This window comes from Urocampus carinirostris, chromosome 5 (genome assembly GCF_059441175.1).
Source record: "Urocampus carinirostris isolate Australia breed hairy pipefish chromosome 5, RoL_Ucar_1.0, whole genome shotgun sequence".
NCBI lineage: Eukaryota > Metazoa > Chordata > Actinopteri > Syngnathiformes > Syngnathidae > Urocampus > Urocampus carinirostris.
In genome coordinates this window covers 38,793,876-38,812,986 of record NC_142353.1, presented here as the reverse complement: position 1 = coordinate 38,812,986, position 19,111 = coordinate 38,793,876, and the positions used below count along the sequence as shown (strand labels likewise).

The 19,111-nt window shown below is 38.0% G+C and overlaps 1 protein-coding gene across 6 annotated transcripts in view; it reads right to left on the bottom strand.

Moving 5' to 3' along the window:
• The window catches only part of LOC148366331 (rho guanine nucleotide exchange factor 28-like), a 65,071-nt gene that overhangs the window by 10,677 nt on the left and 35,283 nt on the right, over positions 1-19,111 (bottom strand). For 3 of the 6 annotated variants that reach the window (XM_088336778.1, XM_088336779.1, XM_088336781.1), the window contains 17 exons: positions 18,211-18,343; positions 17,229-17,340; positions 15,604-15,646; positions 14,129-14,218; positions 12,269-12,392; positions 9,318-9,462; positions 9,052-9,107; positions 7,108-7,165; positions 4,110-4,251; positions 3,322-3,446; positions 3,101-3,241; positions 2,752-3,002; positions 2,569-2,694; positions 2,371-2,488; positions 1,727-1,981; positions 1,581-1,657; positions 1,332-1,510 (listed from right to left, as the gene is read on the bottom strand). In XM_088336778.1, the coding sequence (XP_088192904.1) occupies positions 1,332-1,510; positions 1,581-1,657; positions 1,727-1,981; positions 2,371-2,488; positions 2,569-2,694; positions 2,752-3,002; positions 3,101-3,241; positions 3,322-3,446; positions 4,110-4,251; positions 7,108-7,165; positions 9,052-9,107; positions 9,318-9,462; positions 12,269-12,392; positions 14,129-14,218; positions 15,604-15,646; positions 17,229-17,340; positions 18,211-18,343 (2,175 nt within the window). Of the gene's footprint in view, positions 1-1,331; positions 1,511-1,580; positions 1,658-1,726; positions 1,982-2,370; positions 2,489-2,568; positions 2,695-2,751; positions 3,003-3,100; positions 3,242-3,321; positions 3,447-4,109; positions 4,252-7,107; positions 7,166-9,051; positions 9,108-9,317; positions 9,463-12,268; positions 12,393-14,128; positions 14,219-15,603; positions 15,647-16,797; positions 16,879-17,228; positions 17,341-18,210; positions 18,344-19,111 lie in introns of all 6 variants that reach the window. The other 3 variants (XM_088336777.1, XM_088336782.1, XM_088336780.1) reach the window with 3 other exon arrangements.

Below are 19,111 nucleotides of genomic sequence, written 5' to 3'. Positions count from 1 at the left end.
CCTGAATAGCAATAAAAATACTTGTAAAATTCAATTTATGTGTATCATATTAGATCTGGTTATAAAATGTACAAGAGTAAAATAATCATTTTTCCAAGTATTCAATAATTTTGCCCGTTGTAGATATTGTTCTCAATTTCAATTTATTTCAAGAATTACTTTAAGCAAACAAACAAAAACAATACCTTAAATAATCATCTGACATATCAAGTAATTTGCTCAGTTTAATATTAATGTTCTTATTTACACTATTTTTTTTACTTTCTTTCAATAGCCTTAAATGGGTAAAAAGATGTACAATAATTGTAGCTTTTACACAAATAAAATAGTCATTTATTTTCTTCCTCATGCCATGAGGCTCTTTAACTCTACCTGGCAGAGTAAAAGCCCACATTAAACCACACCACCTACATTGCATATTACCGAATTTTATTGCAATATGTATTCTGTGTAGCAGTATTTAGATATTCTATATAACACGCTACAGTGGGCATTTGCACGTCACACTGGGTATTTGTATATTGTATTTTTTTTTTTTTTGCTTTATTATTAAATTGTTCTCAGCTCAGGGATGCTGCTGGATATGTGAATTTCCCTTCGGGGATAAATAAAGTATCTATCTATCTATCTATCTATTTAGAGTCCAATAACTTTCTGACAGAAATATATTTTTTGGCGAGTGTAAATCATAATGACATCACCATTAAACGTCGACCTTAGGGGAAATAATATCTGTATGAAAAACAAATGCATCTATTGTTAATTTAGAAAAATGAAATATATTGTGTACAGTACTAATAGTTTCCTGAAATAGTGGCAATATTTAACTGATGTTTTAAGAGCACAGTATTTATATGTGAATGCTTTTTTTCAGTATAATTCCAAATCAAATTTCAAAAGTACCTCCTGGAGTGCCCTTACATTACCCCATTTGAGAACCACAGCATTAGAGGACTAACACAGGGGTTGGCAAATTTTGGCAGAGCCACATTGGACCAAAAAAAAAAAATAACAACACAATTGGAGCCGAAAAAAATTAAAAGCTTTGTGCAAGCCTTATAAGGAAGGCAACATATACTGTACATATATACTGTATATATCTATATTCCTTGGTAAAACTTAATGAATGTTTGTGTCATATTTGTCCTCCTACAGAAACCACACCATTTTCCAATATCAACTATTTTTGAAAAAACGCCAGGGAGCACCTAGGGAGCGCCAGAGAGCCGCTCTTTGCCAACCCGTTTATACAGATACAAACCACAAATAAAAACTGTACTGTAAACAAAATGTATCGGATACTTTTGCACACAGTCGACTTAGGAACAGACCTCTCTACAGCTTGTCTTATGTATCTCATCCAAGCATTTCTCTCCTCTCTGGTGGTAGTGTGAACTTCATACATTTCTGGTCCGGCAGAGGAAGCAGAGATGAGGAACATCCCTCGCTCTTCATTAGCCACTTCTCTAACAATGAGCTTTTGCAGTGGGATCACAGGAGGCTTTTGATCCTGTAAGTTATGAAATTGATGAGATGAAATGTGACACTTGAATCGGGACCCAATTTTGGTTTAAGCTTACCACAGCTGCAAATACGAAGCGTTGATCTTTCTCTTGTAGGAACACCACAACATCCGTAAGCAGGAGTGCCAATGTATCTAGAGGAATAAGTTTAATATGCATACAGATTTTCAAAGATCCAGTGTCAGATATATAGAATTACAAACCTTTTAGGCGTCCTGTGGCGGTCTTCCAGTAAAGTAGTCCTTTATGCTGTAGTTCTCTATATGTGCTGTGAAGGTCCTGTTTGCGCACTATCTTGCCACTTTTCAGTTTGGCGAAGCTCTTGTTCTCAAGACGTGCGAGCACTTCCTGCAGCTCCTGAGATCTCTCGTACTTATAAACATTTAGGTCCACTGCTACAATGATATTACGAATCTGAACCAGGGCACTTGACAAGTCTTTGTGCTCCTGGCTTCCCTCTGTCAAAAGATTATCAAAGTCGTAACCAAATGGTCTCTTTTTCAACCAGAAAATTCTAACATTTATTTTAAGGCAGATACAATTGTTCTTTACTAGTGGAGTTCATAGTAGAATATAGTGATTTAGCACAAAGGAAATAGATAACAGTAGTGCATTAAGATGCAAATTTAACCTTGCCTGTAACTAAAACCCCCAGTTTTTTAATTTAAAAAAGGTTGCATAAATTTGAAAATGAACATTAAGGGCTTTCGAAAAAACAACAAGGAACAAATACGATGTAAAGAATTTGAGGCTTCTAAGTGTGACCTTATAGTTGCAAAAATATCAGAAGAAATAAAACCTTGCTTGGATGTCAACCAAAAGAGGGCTCCTCACAAGAGTGACTTGCCTTGAGTGTAATGTAATATCCTCTCCAACAAAACTGGATATTTAGTGATGCGCTGGGTGACTAAAAGAATAAACTCGGGAATCCCTCTTCTCCTGACCAGTGAGTTGTTGCTCTGTTGCTGTTAGTGAATAAACCCAAAAAATAAGTTTAAAATGCGGGGTTGTTGAAAGAGCAAATCACTCTGGAATGGTGCCTCACTTTGACAAAGTTCTGGAGTTTTTTATTCTGTTGCTGAAGCTCCTTGAAGACATTGACAGCCTCCATGTGGTGACTGCAGAAATCACCGTACACTCGTTTCATCGTTTCAGCGTTTTCATCTGAGAACTGAAAAGGTGATCTTGAAGTTTTTGAAACCACTATCGAGGCGCCATTATTACCAACCTGCTGAAGCAGGATGTCTCCAATCTGATGTATAAGGTAATCTCTTTGGTTTTCGGGCTTGGCGAAAGCTTGTCTGCGCTCCTGCAGGGATCCAAAGAGGTTCCGGTGAAAGAGAAGCAAGGAATCCAAGCAGGGGAAGATACGGGCCACGCAATCCCAATCGAGCTGCAGCTCCTCCAGCATGCCTCGCCTGAACACTTCCGACATGACTGTCAAAGTCTGGATGTGGTGCAACTCTGTCTGCATTAGTTCTACAGGGAGACAGCAAAGTGGATTATGATTAAATTTGAATGGGGATGCAGTGTGATTAGTTCAAAAACCAGGTGATTGGATTGGCCTAATGACTCACCATAAATCACATCTTGCCGTTTAATGACGCGTCTGTCATGTTGTCTGCAAAAATCTGGGCTGACTGCAAGACTCCACGACTCGGCGTCGAGTCCCAACAAGTCGGCCGACAGGTCACTTAGGAGAGGAGCATCAACATCATCTGCACAAATTTTTGATCATGTTATATTGCGCAATGACTTTATATAAGGTTTACACAAAGCTGATGGAAGTCTCATTCACCCTGTGAGGTGATTGGTGAGTCAACTGCAGGGTAAATGGCTGCAGTTGGAACACCCTCATCCGACTGTGAGCTAAAAGCTATAGGCGTAGAATCAACCTCCTTTGTTGCTGGGTCACTCAGCCGTCTAGATAGACAATAAAAGGAACTGTAAACTTGAAAGTGATCTTTAAACTTAATCTGGTGGGGTTCGAAGCATACCCACAAAGAAAAAAAGGTCTGTCAATTTAACAAGTTTCAGACTTTTTTTCAATGGTCTAGTGGGATCAATCTCTTTAACACCAATAAATTGAAAAAATCACTCCCAAATGGAGAAAACAGTTATTTAATTTAAGTCATTTTTCCCATTTCCTTTTATACATTTAAAAAAATAAATTTTATTATTTTTTAAATGTATTTTATTCATACCTTGTAACCTTTTCTTTAGTAAATTAGGAAAATATTAAACTCGAGCAAATTTATGTTTTCATTGAGAAAAGTTATAATTAAATACTGATAAAACATGTTTTTAATAGTAAGATAGGAAAAATACGATTTAATCAAGAAAAATTTCCAAAAACAAGACCAATATTGTCATTTTCAAATAAATGTTTAAAATTTAAAATTGAATAAAACATTTTTTTTCTTGGTACAATTAAAGTTGTATCCGCCATTTCATACAATTTTGCTCATGGATTATTTTTCTTATTTTATATAAAAAAAGTTACAATTTATCAAAATAAGAAAAGTAGTACATACATAAACCTAGCTTTTTCCTGCGAATGTCTTTTTGTTGAACCGAAAATCCTACCTGTTCTCTAAAGAGACAGAAAGGCTTTTGGAGAGAGGGTTCAGTGTTTCTCGTTTTTCTTTGGTCAAAGGTGCAAGTGAGGAAGAGGAGTAAGCAGATGATGAGACGAGGGATGTTGAGGCAGAAACCTCTTTTGCAAAATCTGAAGAAAACATGGGAGGAATCAGGAAATGTATTTAGTGTCAACGTAGAGTAAATAAAAAGATCACTGTTATATTGAAATTCCTATGAAATGGAACTGAACATAGCACAACAATGAAAAGAGTACTGGTAAACCTTGCAAAAGTTTTCTTACAAAAGAGAAAAAAATCTGCATGGATTGAAGCACTCCCCGCCACAAAAAAACACCCACCAGTTCCTCTGTTTTCAAACGCTTTGGGTGTTATTGTAAAATATGCTGAAACCACACCCCGCCTCATGTCAGTCGAATCCAAATTTCGGCACGGCACTGAACTGACTTTTTGAAGGGAAGATGTTTTTTTTTTTGTGCAGGCAAAGCAAAATGTAGGTCCCAAACAATGACCGTTAGTTGATAAATAATTTATTCATTTATTCATTTACCGATGGTTGATCATCGCTAACAAGGCAACAGACTATCCCAGATAGCTCCACCCATTCTGCCCACGACATAATGGTCTTCTTTACTAAGAAGATCCAAAGCATACAGGAAGAAATTGCTAAAGACAGTATTAATTCAACACATACTAAAGCACTCAAATCTCTAGATGCACGACATGGTGGCTGTCTAGGTATTTTGTCCCGTTTTAGTGAACTGTCACTCGAAAATCTTAAACAGATGGTGAATACGGCCAAACCGACGACTTGCCAGTTCGACCCACTTCCAGGTTCACTTATCAAAGGTCTCTTTGGCGTTCTTGCACCTTCAGTTCTAAATATTTTAAACATATCACTCGCCTCAGGTGTAGTTCCAGTTGCTTTTAAGTCCGCTGTCATTAAACCCACACTGAAACGACCCAACCTAGATCCAGAAAACTTATGTAATTATAGACCTGTGTCAAACCTACCGTTTCTTTCTAAAATACTTGAAAAAGTAGTGGCACAGCAGCTGAACGATTTCATGTCCGAGAACAATCTCTTTGAATCAATGCAATCAGGATTCAGGGCTAACCACTCTACTGAGACAGCTCTGATTAAGGTAACCAATGATCTCCTACGGGCAATGGACTCGGGCACATCATCACTTTTGCTGCTGCTGGACCTTAGTGCTGCATTTGACACAGTGGACCATATTATCTTGCTAGAACGGTTGGAAAAATGGATTGGTCTATCAGGAAGCGTCCTATTATGGTTCAGATCCTACCTCTCAGATAGGACACACTGCGTTAAATATGGCGAATTGACATCTGAGCCATTTAGTGTTACTTGTGGTGTTCCGCAGGGTTCAGTGCTTGGCCCCCTTCTCTTCAGCATTTATATGCTTCCACTAGGTGATATTATTCGTAAGTATAATATCAGTTTCCATTGCTACGCAGATGACACTCAACTCTATCTCCCGATGGAGGAATCTGCCACACTAAACTGTGGAACTTTGGAGGCCTGCCTCACTGAGATAAAAGAGTGGATGTCACTCAATTTCCTGCGTCTTAACCCTGAAAAGACTGAATTGTTAGTTATTGGTCCTTCTAAGTCCCGTGACTTATTCTCTAAAACCGCAGTGAACTTGGACAATTGCCACATCACACAGAGTGACTCACTTAAAAATTTAGGTGTCATTTTCGACCCTGATCTGTCCTTTCAAACACATGTGAAGAAAATTACTAGAACCGCTTTCTTCCATCTCCGTAACATTGCTAAAATTCGTCCTATACTTTCTCAGTCGGATGCGGAAATCATAATTCATGCGTTTGTTACCTCCCGTCTCGACTACTGTAATGCACTACTTTCCGGTCTTCCGATGACCAGACTCAAGAGTCTTCAGCTGGTACAAAATGCTGCAGCGAGGCTTTTAACAAGGACAAAAAAGTACGATCACATCACCCCAATTTTGGCTAACCTGCATTGGCTCCCTGTTAGCCTAAGATGCGATTTTAAGGTTCTCCTACTACTATACAAAATCATACATGGACTCTCCCCCTCATATCTTTCAGATCTGATCTCCCCCTATGTCCCGGCCCGAAGCCTTCGTTCCGAGAGCGCCGGTCTCCTGGTGATCCCAAGAGCCAAGAAGTGTTCCGCTGGTTCGAGAGCGTTCTCCATCCGGGCACCGGTGTTGTGGAATGCTCTTCCCCCTGAGATCCTATCTGCAACCTCGGTGGAAATGTTTAAATCTAGGCTTAAAAATCACTTCTACTCTATAGCATACGAGTAACCTAATCTTATATGTAATAACTTGTGAAGCCCTTAGAGACTAATTGTGATTAAGGGCTATACAAATAAAAATGACTTGACTTGACTTGACTTGACTTGATGCGATCAAGGACACTGATATTTCAGATTGTATGGGCTGAGATGACTCTTCTCAAGCCCAGAATGCGTCATGGGACCTAATTTGAAGCCTCAATCCCGCAACTCCCCATCATAAGAAAAACTAATGTGATCAAATACAGCCATCCATTAGCTGCACTGCTTCTCCTCACTAGGGTCGAAAGGGTGCTGGAGCCCCTCCCAGCTTTTTTCGGGCAGTGGGCATGGAACACCCTAAACTTGTTGCCAGCCAATCGCATGATCAAAAACAGTCAGCACTATATCCCCATAAATAAGTCCCCCGTAGTTTTTTTAATCGAAAAGGTCTTTTCAACAGTGTTTTAAAGTGTTAACAGTGTTTGTCTTCACTCAACCTCTGTGGATATACTAAACATGCATACATGAAATCCAGGATAGATCCCCCACTAAGGCAAGTTAAAATGTAACTAGACGGAGTCATATGGTTGAGTCAGTAAATTATTTGCTAACAAAAACATGAAAACGAGGAATTAAAAAAAAAAACATTTACAGCAAAGATTATGCTGCTCAGGAGTACATAACATTCTTGACTCACTTAGCGGGAGGGACAATGTCTTGCTCTTCATCAACAAAGCATTCTTCTCCTGCAGCTTCTGGCGGGCAAAATGTTCAATTAACTTAGCACATTACCAAACAACAAAGTTGTACTGCTTGAAAAAGACAAAAAGTTAAACATTGCAGTTTGGCGAAAACAGATTACGCAACCTAGAGTGTACACTGCCACTGTCGTTATTTGTCAACTTTCAGAACATTACATCATTCTAGGAATTATTTGGGTCACCAATTGTTTAAACTTTTTCTTACCGACTTTTTAACTACCTCATTGCGTGCGTGCATAGACAGGTGATACGTTTACTCTGTTTTTAACACTTGACACCTGCAAATGAGATTTCCTATGATACAAGTTCCTTATTTTGACTATGAGTGCGCTCTGTTGTTGGTTGTTTTGACTATTACATAATTGTTGCTATTGGCCAATTCTGTTGCAGTATTTTGATCTCCACACCCCTTGGAGCAGATCTGCCTTAAAGATTTTATAAAAAGGGGCAGCTGAGGGGAGGACCACACAACAGGGATTGAATCCTCTTATCCAAAGGATTCTCTCCCTGTTCTCCTTGCAAATCACTTTAATACTTTTACCCATGATGTATATTACATTGTCATAGTGCAGTGGTTCTCAAATGGGGGTATGTAGGTTTAGTTTTGAGTTGACATAAAACTTAATAGAAAATGTTTTCATATTATCCATCCATCCATTTTCTGCGCCGCTTATACGTATCTTCACTAGGGTCACGGGAGTGCTGGAGCCCATCCCAGCTATCTTTGGGCAGTGGGCAGAGTAAACCCTAAACTGGTTGCCAGCCAGTCGCAGGGCACACAGAGACGGACAACTTTCCTGCTCATTCACACCCAGGGACAATTTGGACCGGCCAATTAACCTGACATGCATGTTTTTGGAACGTGGGAGGAAACCGGAGTGCCTGGAGGCACGCACGGGTAGAAAATACAAACTCCACACAGAAAGGCTACGATTTCTGGAATTGAACCCTGAACCTCTGTAACATGGGGCTGCATGCTAACCACCTAGCCGCCGTAGTCAGATTAAAATAACCACAAGGTAATTATTAAATAGTTTTATTATTTGAGGAAAATAATGTATTTTGTATTTGTATGTAGATTATTACAACATCCCCTATTATGTACTTGCAATGATGATGAAAAAACAAAATCAAAACAAAACCTAATTTTGTATGGAAAATGCAAAAATGTAATTATTTTATTGTTTTACTAAAAATAAAAACACGTTTAAAATTATCAAAATGATTATATTACTCATAATACTACAATTTATTTCCAAATATCTAAATAAATGTAAAGAAATTGTTAATATAATTATTTGATATATGTTTTTTTAATTGGCAAATAGTTGAAAAAAAAAGCTCCAAATTTGAATTACCGTATTTTCCGCCCTATAGGGCACGCTTAAGATCCAGTCTGGAAAATGCCGTAATTTCAAAATGTGTGCAAGAAAATGTCTCAAGTCTTACACATTTAATTGTTGCTATAGAGTAAAGGGGAGAAAAGTGGGAAAATGGTGTGTATTTCTAAAACTTTACATATTTCCACACTCTAAAGTGCACTTCAAAAAACATAAAATTGCCAAGAATCTGAAAATGCGCTTTATAATCCAGTGCACTTTATAGTACGGAAAATGGTGTATTCAAATTAAATTATTTTTCAACATAAAATGATTTTATTGGTACCTGAGTGTAAAAGGGCTATGTCACTAATACAAAGGATATGAACCACGGATATGGTGCATACTGCTTCCTAAGACCAGTTTGTCACAAAAACTAAGAAGCAATTAAATTTGACAGAAGCAGAGGTTGGTTGAACAAACATTTTTGACCACAACTGCACGTTCTGTGCATTTGGATAACCTCATTATTTTGTTATTTTGTAAAAGACTGATGGTTACCTTTCCGCATTGTGCAACGGACTCTCTACAGTTCTTGTGGACGTTCAAGAAACAGTCTGCAGACAAAAACAGACAAATGTAATCATTTGAACCCATACTAAACAAAACAAGCAGTTTCCAGATGGCCATCAAAACGGCCCATCCGTGTTGACTTTGCTGCGGGGAAGAAAGCCGACTTCATCACTTCTGCGAACCAAAACACAGAGCCGGCACGTGCGAGGCTATTTACACAAAACCTGACAGTAGAGCCAGAGCAGAATCCTTACTGGAGCACTGGAGCCACTCCTTCCCAGAAGCAGACTTCTCACAGGTCACACAGACAGTCAGGCCAGATGGAGACGCTGGCACAAACTGGTGTCCATTGGTGCCTCCGCTCTTGTCTTTCCCGTCTTTCACCTCTTTCCCTTTGACCTAAAAAGAATGCTCGTAAATATTGTGCATTTATCCGTGGAACGGACACTCGCTCCAAAGTGGACAGCTTCCTGCTGTGGTACACCTGTTGAAGTGCCGTTAGTTGTGATAAAGCGCTTTGAATGAGCCTCTCTGTTAACGCTGTTCTGGTCCACGAGTTCTGCTGTTACAGCATTTTATCCTCGGGGGGCATTAGTGGGGAATCCTATGTGTATGTGTGAACGTGTGTGTTTGAGCAAGGACTGTTTATTTTCCTATCAGGCCTTTACAAGGAAGAGTCCGGGTTCATGTTTGCTTGCTCGGCTGGTCGTGCACTGCAAAAATAAAATCTTACCCCATTGGAAGAAATGTATGCTGATTTTTAGTGTGAGTATTTAAGTTTATGATAATTTTAATTGTTTTTCAAGTAAAATAAGAAGATTTATACGTCACATAATCAAAATTATTTTACCAAGCAGATAGCAGATCATTTTGCTCGTTTTGAGTACTTTTTTCTAATATTAGCCAAATTTTAGGGCTTAATTGACTACCAAACCGTCACTGTCATGAATGAAAAAAACGTATCCCAAGATTTTTTTTTCCAGAGATATGAAAACACAGTATTATCCTCACGAAACTGTATAGTACCGTTTTTTTTCACAATAATAAGGCCCACATAAGTCTCAGCTTTTTTTCAAATTGTGTGGCTCGCCCTATCGTGTGGTGCGCCCTGTGTGTGATGTAAAGCAGCTGACATAGACCAGCTCAGTGGCCTTAGAGTGAGGCACCCGCCCCAAAGCTGGGAGGTCACAGGTTCAAACTGTGCTCGGGTCATTTACTTACAACATTTTTGGGTGAAATCCAATGATTTTGGGGGACATTTCCAACTAAATGCGACTTGTATGCGATCTCCTGTGACTTACATGCATCTTACTTACATGTGAACGTGACAAGTGTCCCAGCTTTTTCAGAAGAGGACACGTGACGTCACATGCAATGCGTCGATTGTTTGTGGAGTTACTCATGGATTCTTACGTCGTAGCATATCTAGCTACTTGAAAGTAAATGGTATCATCTTGGTGGTTTCGTTTCATGAAATAGTGTCATTTTTCCATCTAGACGACGACTACGGTGGCGCAGAAATTTCCAGCAGCTTATAAGGAAAAGAATGGATTGCCAACGCTTGTGTCTACAAGGACCGTTGTTCGAGCTTTCGCAAATGCTGGTATCATTTCCGAGGAGCCGCACGGGGCGTTTTTAATGAAGATTTAGCAAAGCTGTTCTGGTCAAGCAACAGAGGACAAAGATTTTGACGGTTTTGTTTGGTAGATTACCGCTAAACTGTTTTGCACCAGCTCTATTTTGAAAATGTGTTTTGCTTTGTAAACAATACTTAAATAAACCACAGAAAATCTGTTTTGCTTCTGTTGTATTTTAAAATACGCACACTCGTATGCTTGTCTGTGTTGTTGCAACACGGCCTCAACAGAGGGTATTCACACCCTATCGTGCGGTGTGCCCTGTGTAGCGTTAAATACAGAAATCGAACCACCTATGGAAGCTGCGCCTTTTAACAAGGTGCGCCCTATGGTCTTAAAAATACAGTACATATTTGTGTTTTTTACATGAAAGCAATTATACATTTAATATTGACAGATTTAGAAAAAATGTCATTAAAGAACTTACATTAAAGAACAATTGAAAGAGTTTTTCACAGGACAGTGAAGATGTGCAAGACAATATTGCTTAAAGCCTCAGTGTGTAATATTTGACCACTAGAGGGCACAGTATTGTCTAATACGAATGAAAACCAGTGCCACAGAGCACAGCATAGCAGCAAGAAATCCAGACAAACATGGTGACAACCTTAAGTAGAGATTCCACTATGTAAAAGAAATACAAATTTCTCGACCATGGTATTCAAATCAATAAATTTATTTTTACTGAATGAAAGTTTTTGGACCACTGGGGGGCACTAAATATGAAAATAAATTCTTAAAATGAGCACATTTTCCTCAAAAAAATCAAAATCTTGTAGTGTTTGAATTCCTAATTATGTGCCCAAACATGCTGTGATGATTGAGAGTAAAGTGCAAAAAATATAGAATAAAAATAAAAAATAAGAATAAATAAATAAATAAACATAATATATATTCCATTGGCAGAAAAGTTTGCTTTTCTTGTAATTGTTATGCTTTAAATTTGAAGATTGTCAAATTTCAAAATGTGTACTGTAAAGGAAATAAAATATGAATACAAATGCACGGTAGCACGGGGGTTAGCGCGTCTGCGGCACAGTCCTGAGGTCATGGGTCAGCCCACTGCCCAAAGACGGCTGGGATGGGCTCCAACACTCCCGCGACCCTAGTGAGGATAAGCGGTGCAGATAATTGATGGATGGATGGATGAATACAAACGATTAATCAAGAATGATCTATTCTATTTTATTAGAAAAAAAGGATACAATAGCTTAAAGATAGGAGAAGTTATACTTAAAAAAAATGTTCTACTAATGGGGTGAAGTTGAAAATTTTGCAGCGTATACCAAGGAATGTGTTTTGGTTCCTTAGGAAGAGGTCAGGCATTATGTAAGAGGATATTTTTTCAGTATCCCGTAGCTAAGACTTGAGCAGAGGGAATTTTCTCCTTCACCAAATAAAGGCACCCTGTACAGACAACGGCTCCCCCGGCACAGGAATTCTGACCCGGCTTGTCTGTGGGATGGTAAACCTTTTACAGCTCCACTTTGGCCGTGAAGCGCTATACATGGACACGCTAATAAATGCAGTGTTAAAACCTTTATCCGGGATGAGAGGAAAAGATGTACCTTTGTTTTGTTGCGAGTGCTCGACATCCTGTTCTTGAGGAAGCTGAAAGTCCGGCTCACTTTGTACTTCTCGGATTCGACCTTGGAGGGAATTATGTATTTGTCCCACTCCTCATCCTCAATCCTGTCCCAGTGTAAACATTGCAGTTAGCCGACAGTTATCACACGCATGGCATCTTTCAAAGCCAAGATGCAAAATTCTTCATATTAGTAATTTTGAAACTTCTACTACAACAGATCTAAAGCAGAAATCAATTCAAAGGATTTTCTAACAGCATCATGTTGTATGGACACAAACTCTTGATGAATACTGTGTTTGTAGAATACAAGTTAAGAAGCACATGTTTTATACACCTTTTTGGGCTCTCATTATGATTGTTGGCGACAAGTGAGGATTACGTCAAAGTGGATCAGCTTAAAACCAATTATGGGTACATGCTTTCGGAAGTAGCCCATGATTGGTTCATTTTTTACTGACATTTATTTTAGTACCATAACACCTAACATTTCAAAAATATCTAGTGTATTTACCAGACTGTAAGGCGCATCTAACTTTTTTTGGCCAGGAATTTTAAATTCCCTTTTAACCTGGTGCGCCTCATGGTTTATAAGATTGGAAATGCAAAGCAATTATAGGTGTGCGTAAATACACAAGACTTTACAGTGTACTTATGTATTTGAGCAATTATTGATCACTTCTTTACCAACGAATGTTGGAGAATGGAAACAAAAAAATAGTCTTTCAACAAAACACTATACAAGCACTTTTACGTATCTATATGTATCAAACCACAACGTTATTGATGCACAGGTAGAGTGTAGAGATGTTAAACCCATCGGAATGCACTATGTAAAACAGTGTTTCTGGCACCGTGAGTAAATAAAGGTCTTATAATGAGATAAGCTACTGTGCCTTTTCATAGGTCATCTGTACCATGGTTTAGTGGTAAAGTGTCCGTATCCTCACCACCATGATTCGGGTACGCTTCCCGTTGTAAACAATATTTTGCGATACTTATCGACTAATAAATCATCGCACTATTATATGCCGTAAGCGTACAAAGAGCCCAATGGTTACACGGTAGCTCTAACTGTAGTGCCAGTTTCATGCGCCTAATAGTCCGTTTCACCTAATTTATAAAGAATAAACAACAAAATAAGTTTTTTTGGGGGTGTGCCTTATAGTGCAGAAAATATGGTACTCAACGGGAGCAAGGGAAAGTTCTACAACTTTTTATTTTTTACAAATGTTCTCCTTGCCAGAAGTCTGAGCAGCTGGAGGAACAACTTCATCTGGCATCAGGTCTGAAAACGGCACTCCTAATTTATTGATGAAAAAGGGTAAATACTGCAACTTTCCCAATATTCTACAAACACAAAATTACGTGTGACTGAGTAATATAATATTGTGAGGAAGTCCTTTGGGTTGACTCCTACTTTAATAACCTAAGAAGATTCTAGCATCATGCTGAGATGAAAGAATTTCCAGACAATCTTCCAGTGCAGTTCTCTGCAGACTATTACTCTTGATAACATGCTTGGCATGCTTGGGTGTCACTATGGACTCTAGTGGATGCTTTTTATAGCTTGACCTTAGGGAGGTACAATTAATAACGTTTCAACTCACCTACAGTATGGGAAGCAATTTTAAGCTACGTCCATTCAAAACCAAACAGGCATTCACGGCAGAGCATGAAGAAGAAAATGACATGCAACGTGATATCAACCCAATGACACGCAGTATCGTTTTTAAGGTGTCTGTGTGCAGGATGGATGTTGTTAATGAAGTTGAAGGTAACATGAATGCGTGTTAAAATCCGCACATGCATAGCTGTAAGGCCGCTTTGGAGAAACACATACTCTTTAAGAAACTCTGTGAGGGTGAGGTGTTGCAGTGATGCGTTGCTCTCTTCCTCTGCTGACTGGGCCCGCTTACGGAAACCCAAAACCCTGCATGATGGATATAGCACAACTATAACATGCTGGTTGTTTTTTGCAACTGGGACTATATTGTTAACTGGATTTTAATAATATTCCCATTTGTTAAATGTTTTAGTAAGCTTTTGTTCAGATTGTATACTAATGTGAAGGGAAAAAAATAATGATGCCTCGCTTCCTCCGAATGAACTGCTTTTTAAACAAAGGTGTGCAAAGTTGCGACTCAATAGCCATTCCCTAAAGGTACTCAGCACATGTATGAAAATAAACTGCAATACTACACTGAGCATAAAGAAGCAAAAGTCTGTTATTTAGCTAATCCTACATTATTTTCTTAATTTCAGGAGATATTTTTGACCAAGGTAAAATAAAATACTAGATTTGACTAGAAAAACAAGTTCTACTTTCAAAATTTTAAACTGATTTTAAGAATTATTATTTGGTTATATGTACATATTTTCATTACTTTTTTCTTTAAAAAACAATCTAAAAATCATCACTTCCAGCAGATTGTAGGTTATTTTTCTCATTTTTAGAAATGTCGGATTAGAATCATTTTTGTAGAATGGGAAAAAAGGATTTTCTAGATAAGTCATTTTTGTTATTTTTTTAATATGAAATGGATATTATTTTAAAATGTCTTAAACTTATAAAAATTAAATTTAAAAGATGTACATTTTCTTGCCATTTGGGTCAAATTTTAAATAAAAATCAGATATGCAAAAAAATGCAACATTAACAATAAATTGGACCCTGAAATAATCAAAGCATGTTTTATTGAAGTAAAACGAACGTCAAAGTTGCCCTTGCCTTATTTGTAATGACTGTTAAGCAGTCTTCGACGAAAAAAGTCACCACTGATTTATATGATAGCGTGAATTATGAACTCGCTAATGTAATACGATTATCTAAAATGTTTCCTCATTTAGCAATGCATCGTTATTACAGGGAAAATGCATTAGGCAGGCTATTATAGACTAACGAGCCTGCGAGACACAAATGATAGATGAATGACAATTGGGTAAAAAAATAAAAAATGAGTGAATGAATGGTAAAGCATATGTTAATGTAGCACAGTCATCCATATTCTCCATAAAATGTTAAAATGCTAACGGGTCACCACGGGGATGTTCTGTTTACATTGAGGTTATTTTAAGGTTGCAATCAGAGCGTATACTGGCCCCGGCCTTGAAACAGGAAGTGGGTCACATCCTGCCCCGTCAGACCCAAAACACAGGTTGAACACTGAGGTTATACACACAGTCAAAGCCCATCGTAGCTAATCTCTTACTGCAGGCCAACAGTGATGCCTAAAAAGGGCGGAAGTCTGTTTTGACATTTGTGTAAGCAGTCGAGTGGATCTTGTCTCAGCTCATGCGGAGAGCCAATGCGGTTACCTCTTTTCTTTAGAAGTCTCCGTCAGGTTCAGCACACTCTGCTCTGCAATGGAGAGTGTCAGAGACGGGAAAATGAGTGAGGGAGAAATAAATATGTCATTCAAAGAGAGGAAGTTATAATGAACCTAGTGAACCCAAAGCCAGTGGTTGAAACTTCCACCCTGTTGGCAGAGTTGTGACTAAGCTTAAATGCCACAAACCCAAGCAACAAAGACCAACCAGTTTTGTTCAGGATAAACGGGCAGGGTTAAACATAGAAGTGAAAAACCAAGAGAAAAACCCCAAATTATGTAAAACAGTAACCTTTCAGCAACCTGGAAACCCTTTGTCAGCCCCCTCCAAAACTTCAAGGCATCAAAACCCAGTATGCTACTATTTCAGATTGGCCTTTTTTATTAAGTCACATGCGATCTTTGAAGAACGCAAATTAAAAAGATAAGTTGTCTCAAAAAATAATTTTAAAAAGTTACATTAAACTAATAAAAAAATAGTTGTTGAGTTATTATTTTTATAGTCTTATCAACAATCAATGAACATAATAAGGTTATAAGGATTTACAACAGCCTTATAAGCTACCTATAACCTTGTAATTTTAGTAATGCTATTTATAACGCTTATAAGACTAAGAAGCATTATTTAAGGCAGCTAAATCAATCATATGGCTTGTGAGCATGTCAAAAAAGAGCCTCTAGGCCATTTCTGTCAAACGTTATGATTATTTTTAATAAATGCAAACCAAATGCTTTCCACAGCCGCAGGAGGAACATTTTAAGTTAGTATTGCGTGATGAGTTGGTTTAGGTGAAAACCGGATCACTCAACTGTCAAACAAACCAGTTAACACATTCACTGCCAAACGTGATTTTTTTTTTCCCCCTATTGTTTGTGAAGGCTTGTGTTGTGTTCAGAACATATCCTTTGTCATCCGTGATTATAACCTGTAGTTACTAATTTGGGCTGAATGATAAAAAATAATACCAAAAGTCTGGATTCAGCCACAGAGCCAAACTGGGTTTGACATCCCTGGTTTAATGTTTCCTAGTAGTGCTTATTAAGTCTTTTTAGCACTTAACACTTGTAGCTTAACATAAAGTTACCCTTGTTGATTATCACCAGATCTCACCCATTGACAGAACCACCGAAATCACCACAGAAAGTCTCGACGGCCTTTTTTGATTCCCTCTGATGTACTTACTAACTTGGTTGAGTCGCGAGAGAGATTTAGATAGAGATAAAGCCTGAAGTAGAGAACGACCACCTCTGCTGAATGCACCATCTACACAAAATGTACATAGTTATAGTTTTGTCTTACAAATTATACACAATTACTAAAAAAGAGAACAAATGCCAGAAAAAGCCTACGAGAGCTTCTTGATTTTCTTTAGGGTTCATTTGAGAAATGTCATTTATTATAACTTTATTTAATTGGAATCAGTTCACTGATAGTGATTAAAAAACCTTCGACGTGATTTATTTTGTTCTCTTTTTTTAGGCTCCAAAAATGTGTCATTTGAATAATTGCGTAGGATTTTGCATCAGGTCTTAATGACATTTATGCAGCCACTGTGTTTGTAATTATCCAGCCAAATAACCCAAAAGTAACAAAGTAGTCCAGAGTCCGCCCACCTTCTGCTAGGTCAGTTATCGCTGCATCTCTGTTAAGCAATGGGCGTGAGGGCCTGGCTTTGGGGGAAGAGTAGGAATAAGAGCGCAGTCGGATCTCGCCTTCTTCTGGGTCCTGGATGAAAGCAGGGAAAAAGAAGAGGGCGGCAAGCACATAGCCTGAGAACACAATATTTTTTAACAATGCTGAAAAACTCGATTTGTTGGACAGTGTTGAGCTGTTTGTGATATTTGCACAAATTGGTGTTTCAGAACCAAACTCTAAAACCTTTTCGGTCATGAAGGGACTACTACCATGTGGGTTATTGTTTTGCATAACCAACTTCTCCCAAATGTTATTTGAAACAACCTCGATACCATATGTCTTTTTGTATAAAACCTATACCTTTTAACCTGAGATGATTATTATCTTATCATTAATTGCAATTCCCCTTATTGAGCTACGTGTATGATAAACCTTACAAACCCAACACAGCCCCTATTTACTTGCAGATAGACAATGTAGATAACCGCGACATTATGAGCGATCTACGATGATGTCGTCTGCTAGCAGTGACCGAGACGATCTATATTTGAGCCGAAGTGCGAAAGGTGAGATCGGTCTGATTAATGTTATGCTTGTGGACTATGTTGTAAAACACACCCAATAGAAGAAAAATTGTTGTACTTTACAAATCAACAGGCCAAAAAAAATCACTGTAGTTTGAAACAAAACTTATTGGTTTGTTTAAATAAAAAAACAACAACAAATTAGTTAATTTAAAAATTAACATTCCACTAATCTGAAAGTCTTTTGACTCCATTTTTGTGATTTTTGACACAACTATCTTTAGAATGTGAAACAAAGTAGTTAAATTAAACTATTAATTATTTTTATCAAATTACTTTAGAAAATCACACAAAACAAGCCTCTGTATAGTAAAACAACAATAGGTGATGCTTCCAAATAATATTTGTATAAATCAAACGAGCTGTAGTAAAATACCTTTGCGGGGTTTCCAGTGGTGTCTGATTGAGATCTGTTAAAGTCTGGAGAACCGGACTGTAGCTTTGAGGCTCGGCAGGGGTAGGAGTGACCCAATATGTCGTCTTCACCACTGTCACACTCAAGACTTGGACTATTAACATGCAAAAACAAAAAACGTGATTGTAAAGCGAATGTTATATATATTCATTACACAAAAAAGCGCATTACTGTACAAAGTCAGAACATCAAGTTAAAACAAAGCTTTCGATCAGAGATATGATCTTAAGCCTAACCCTGACCCCAATTTCAACCCAGATCGGCCTTAAAACATTAATCATTATGTTTGCGACACTTTTTTTAAAAACTACCCACCCTTCCTTTTTGTTATTTATCTCTAAAATGCTTTAAAATGTTCCCGTCAACTCTTAAAAAATCTGCCTTGATGGAAAGTTGTCAGTTGATGTAACCTCTGCAGACACAGAAATATATAAAATGTAAAGGTTTATACAGTCTCGTTTAGCTTAGATTTCTTTCAAAAGACAGGCTTTAATGTCTTCCTAAATCACCTGTAAGGTCCTCCTGAGTCCTTAAAATGAAATGTGAAATTTCGGGTTTTCTTTCGGGCTAGGTCCTGCAAATCAAGTCAATTGGTCTGGCTTGGGCAAGGTCAGGCTTTCATACCAGCAGGCATGGGTCGGGTCGGGCTGAATTGTTTCAATCTCGATCTACCTCTGCCCTAGAGTCATAAAATCAACCATTTATAGCAGTTTTTAAACGCATTTTTTTTTTACATTGAAGGAGTGTTGATTTTTAACACCATGCATTGTTGGAGTAATACCAGTTCAGTGCAAAAAAAGTAACACTTATGAAATGTTTTCCAATGTTTAGCAAACACTGCAGTGCAGGGTATTCAATTATT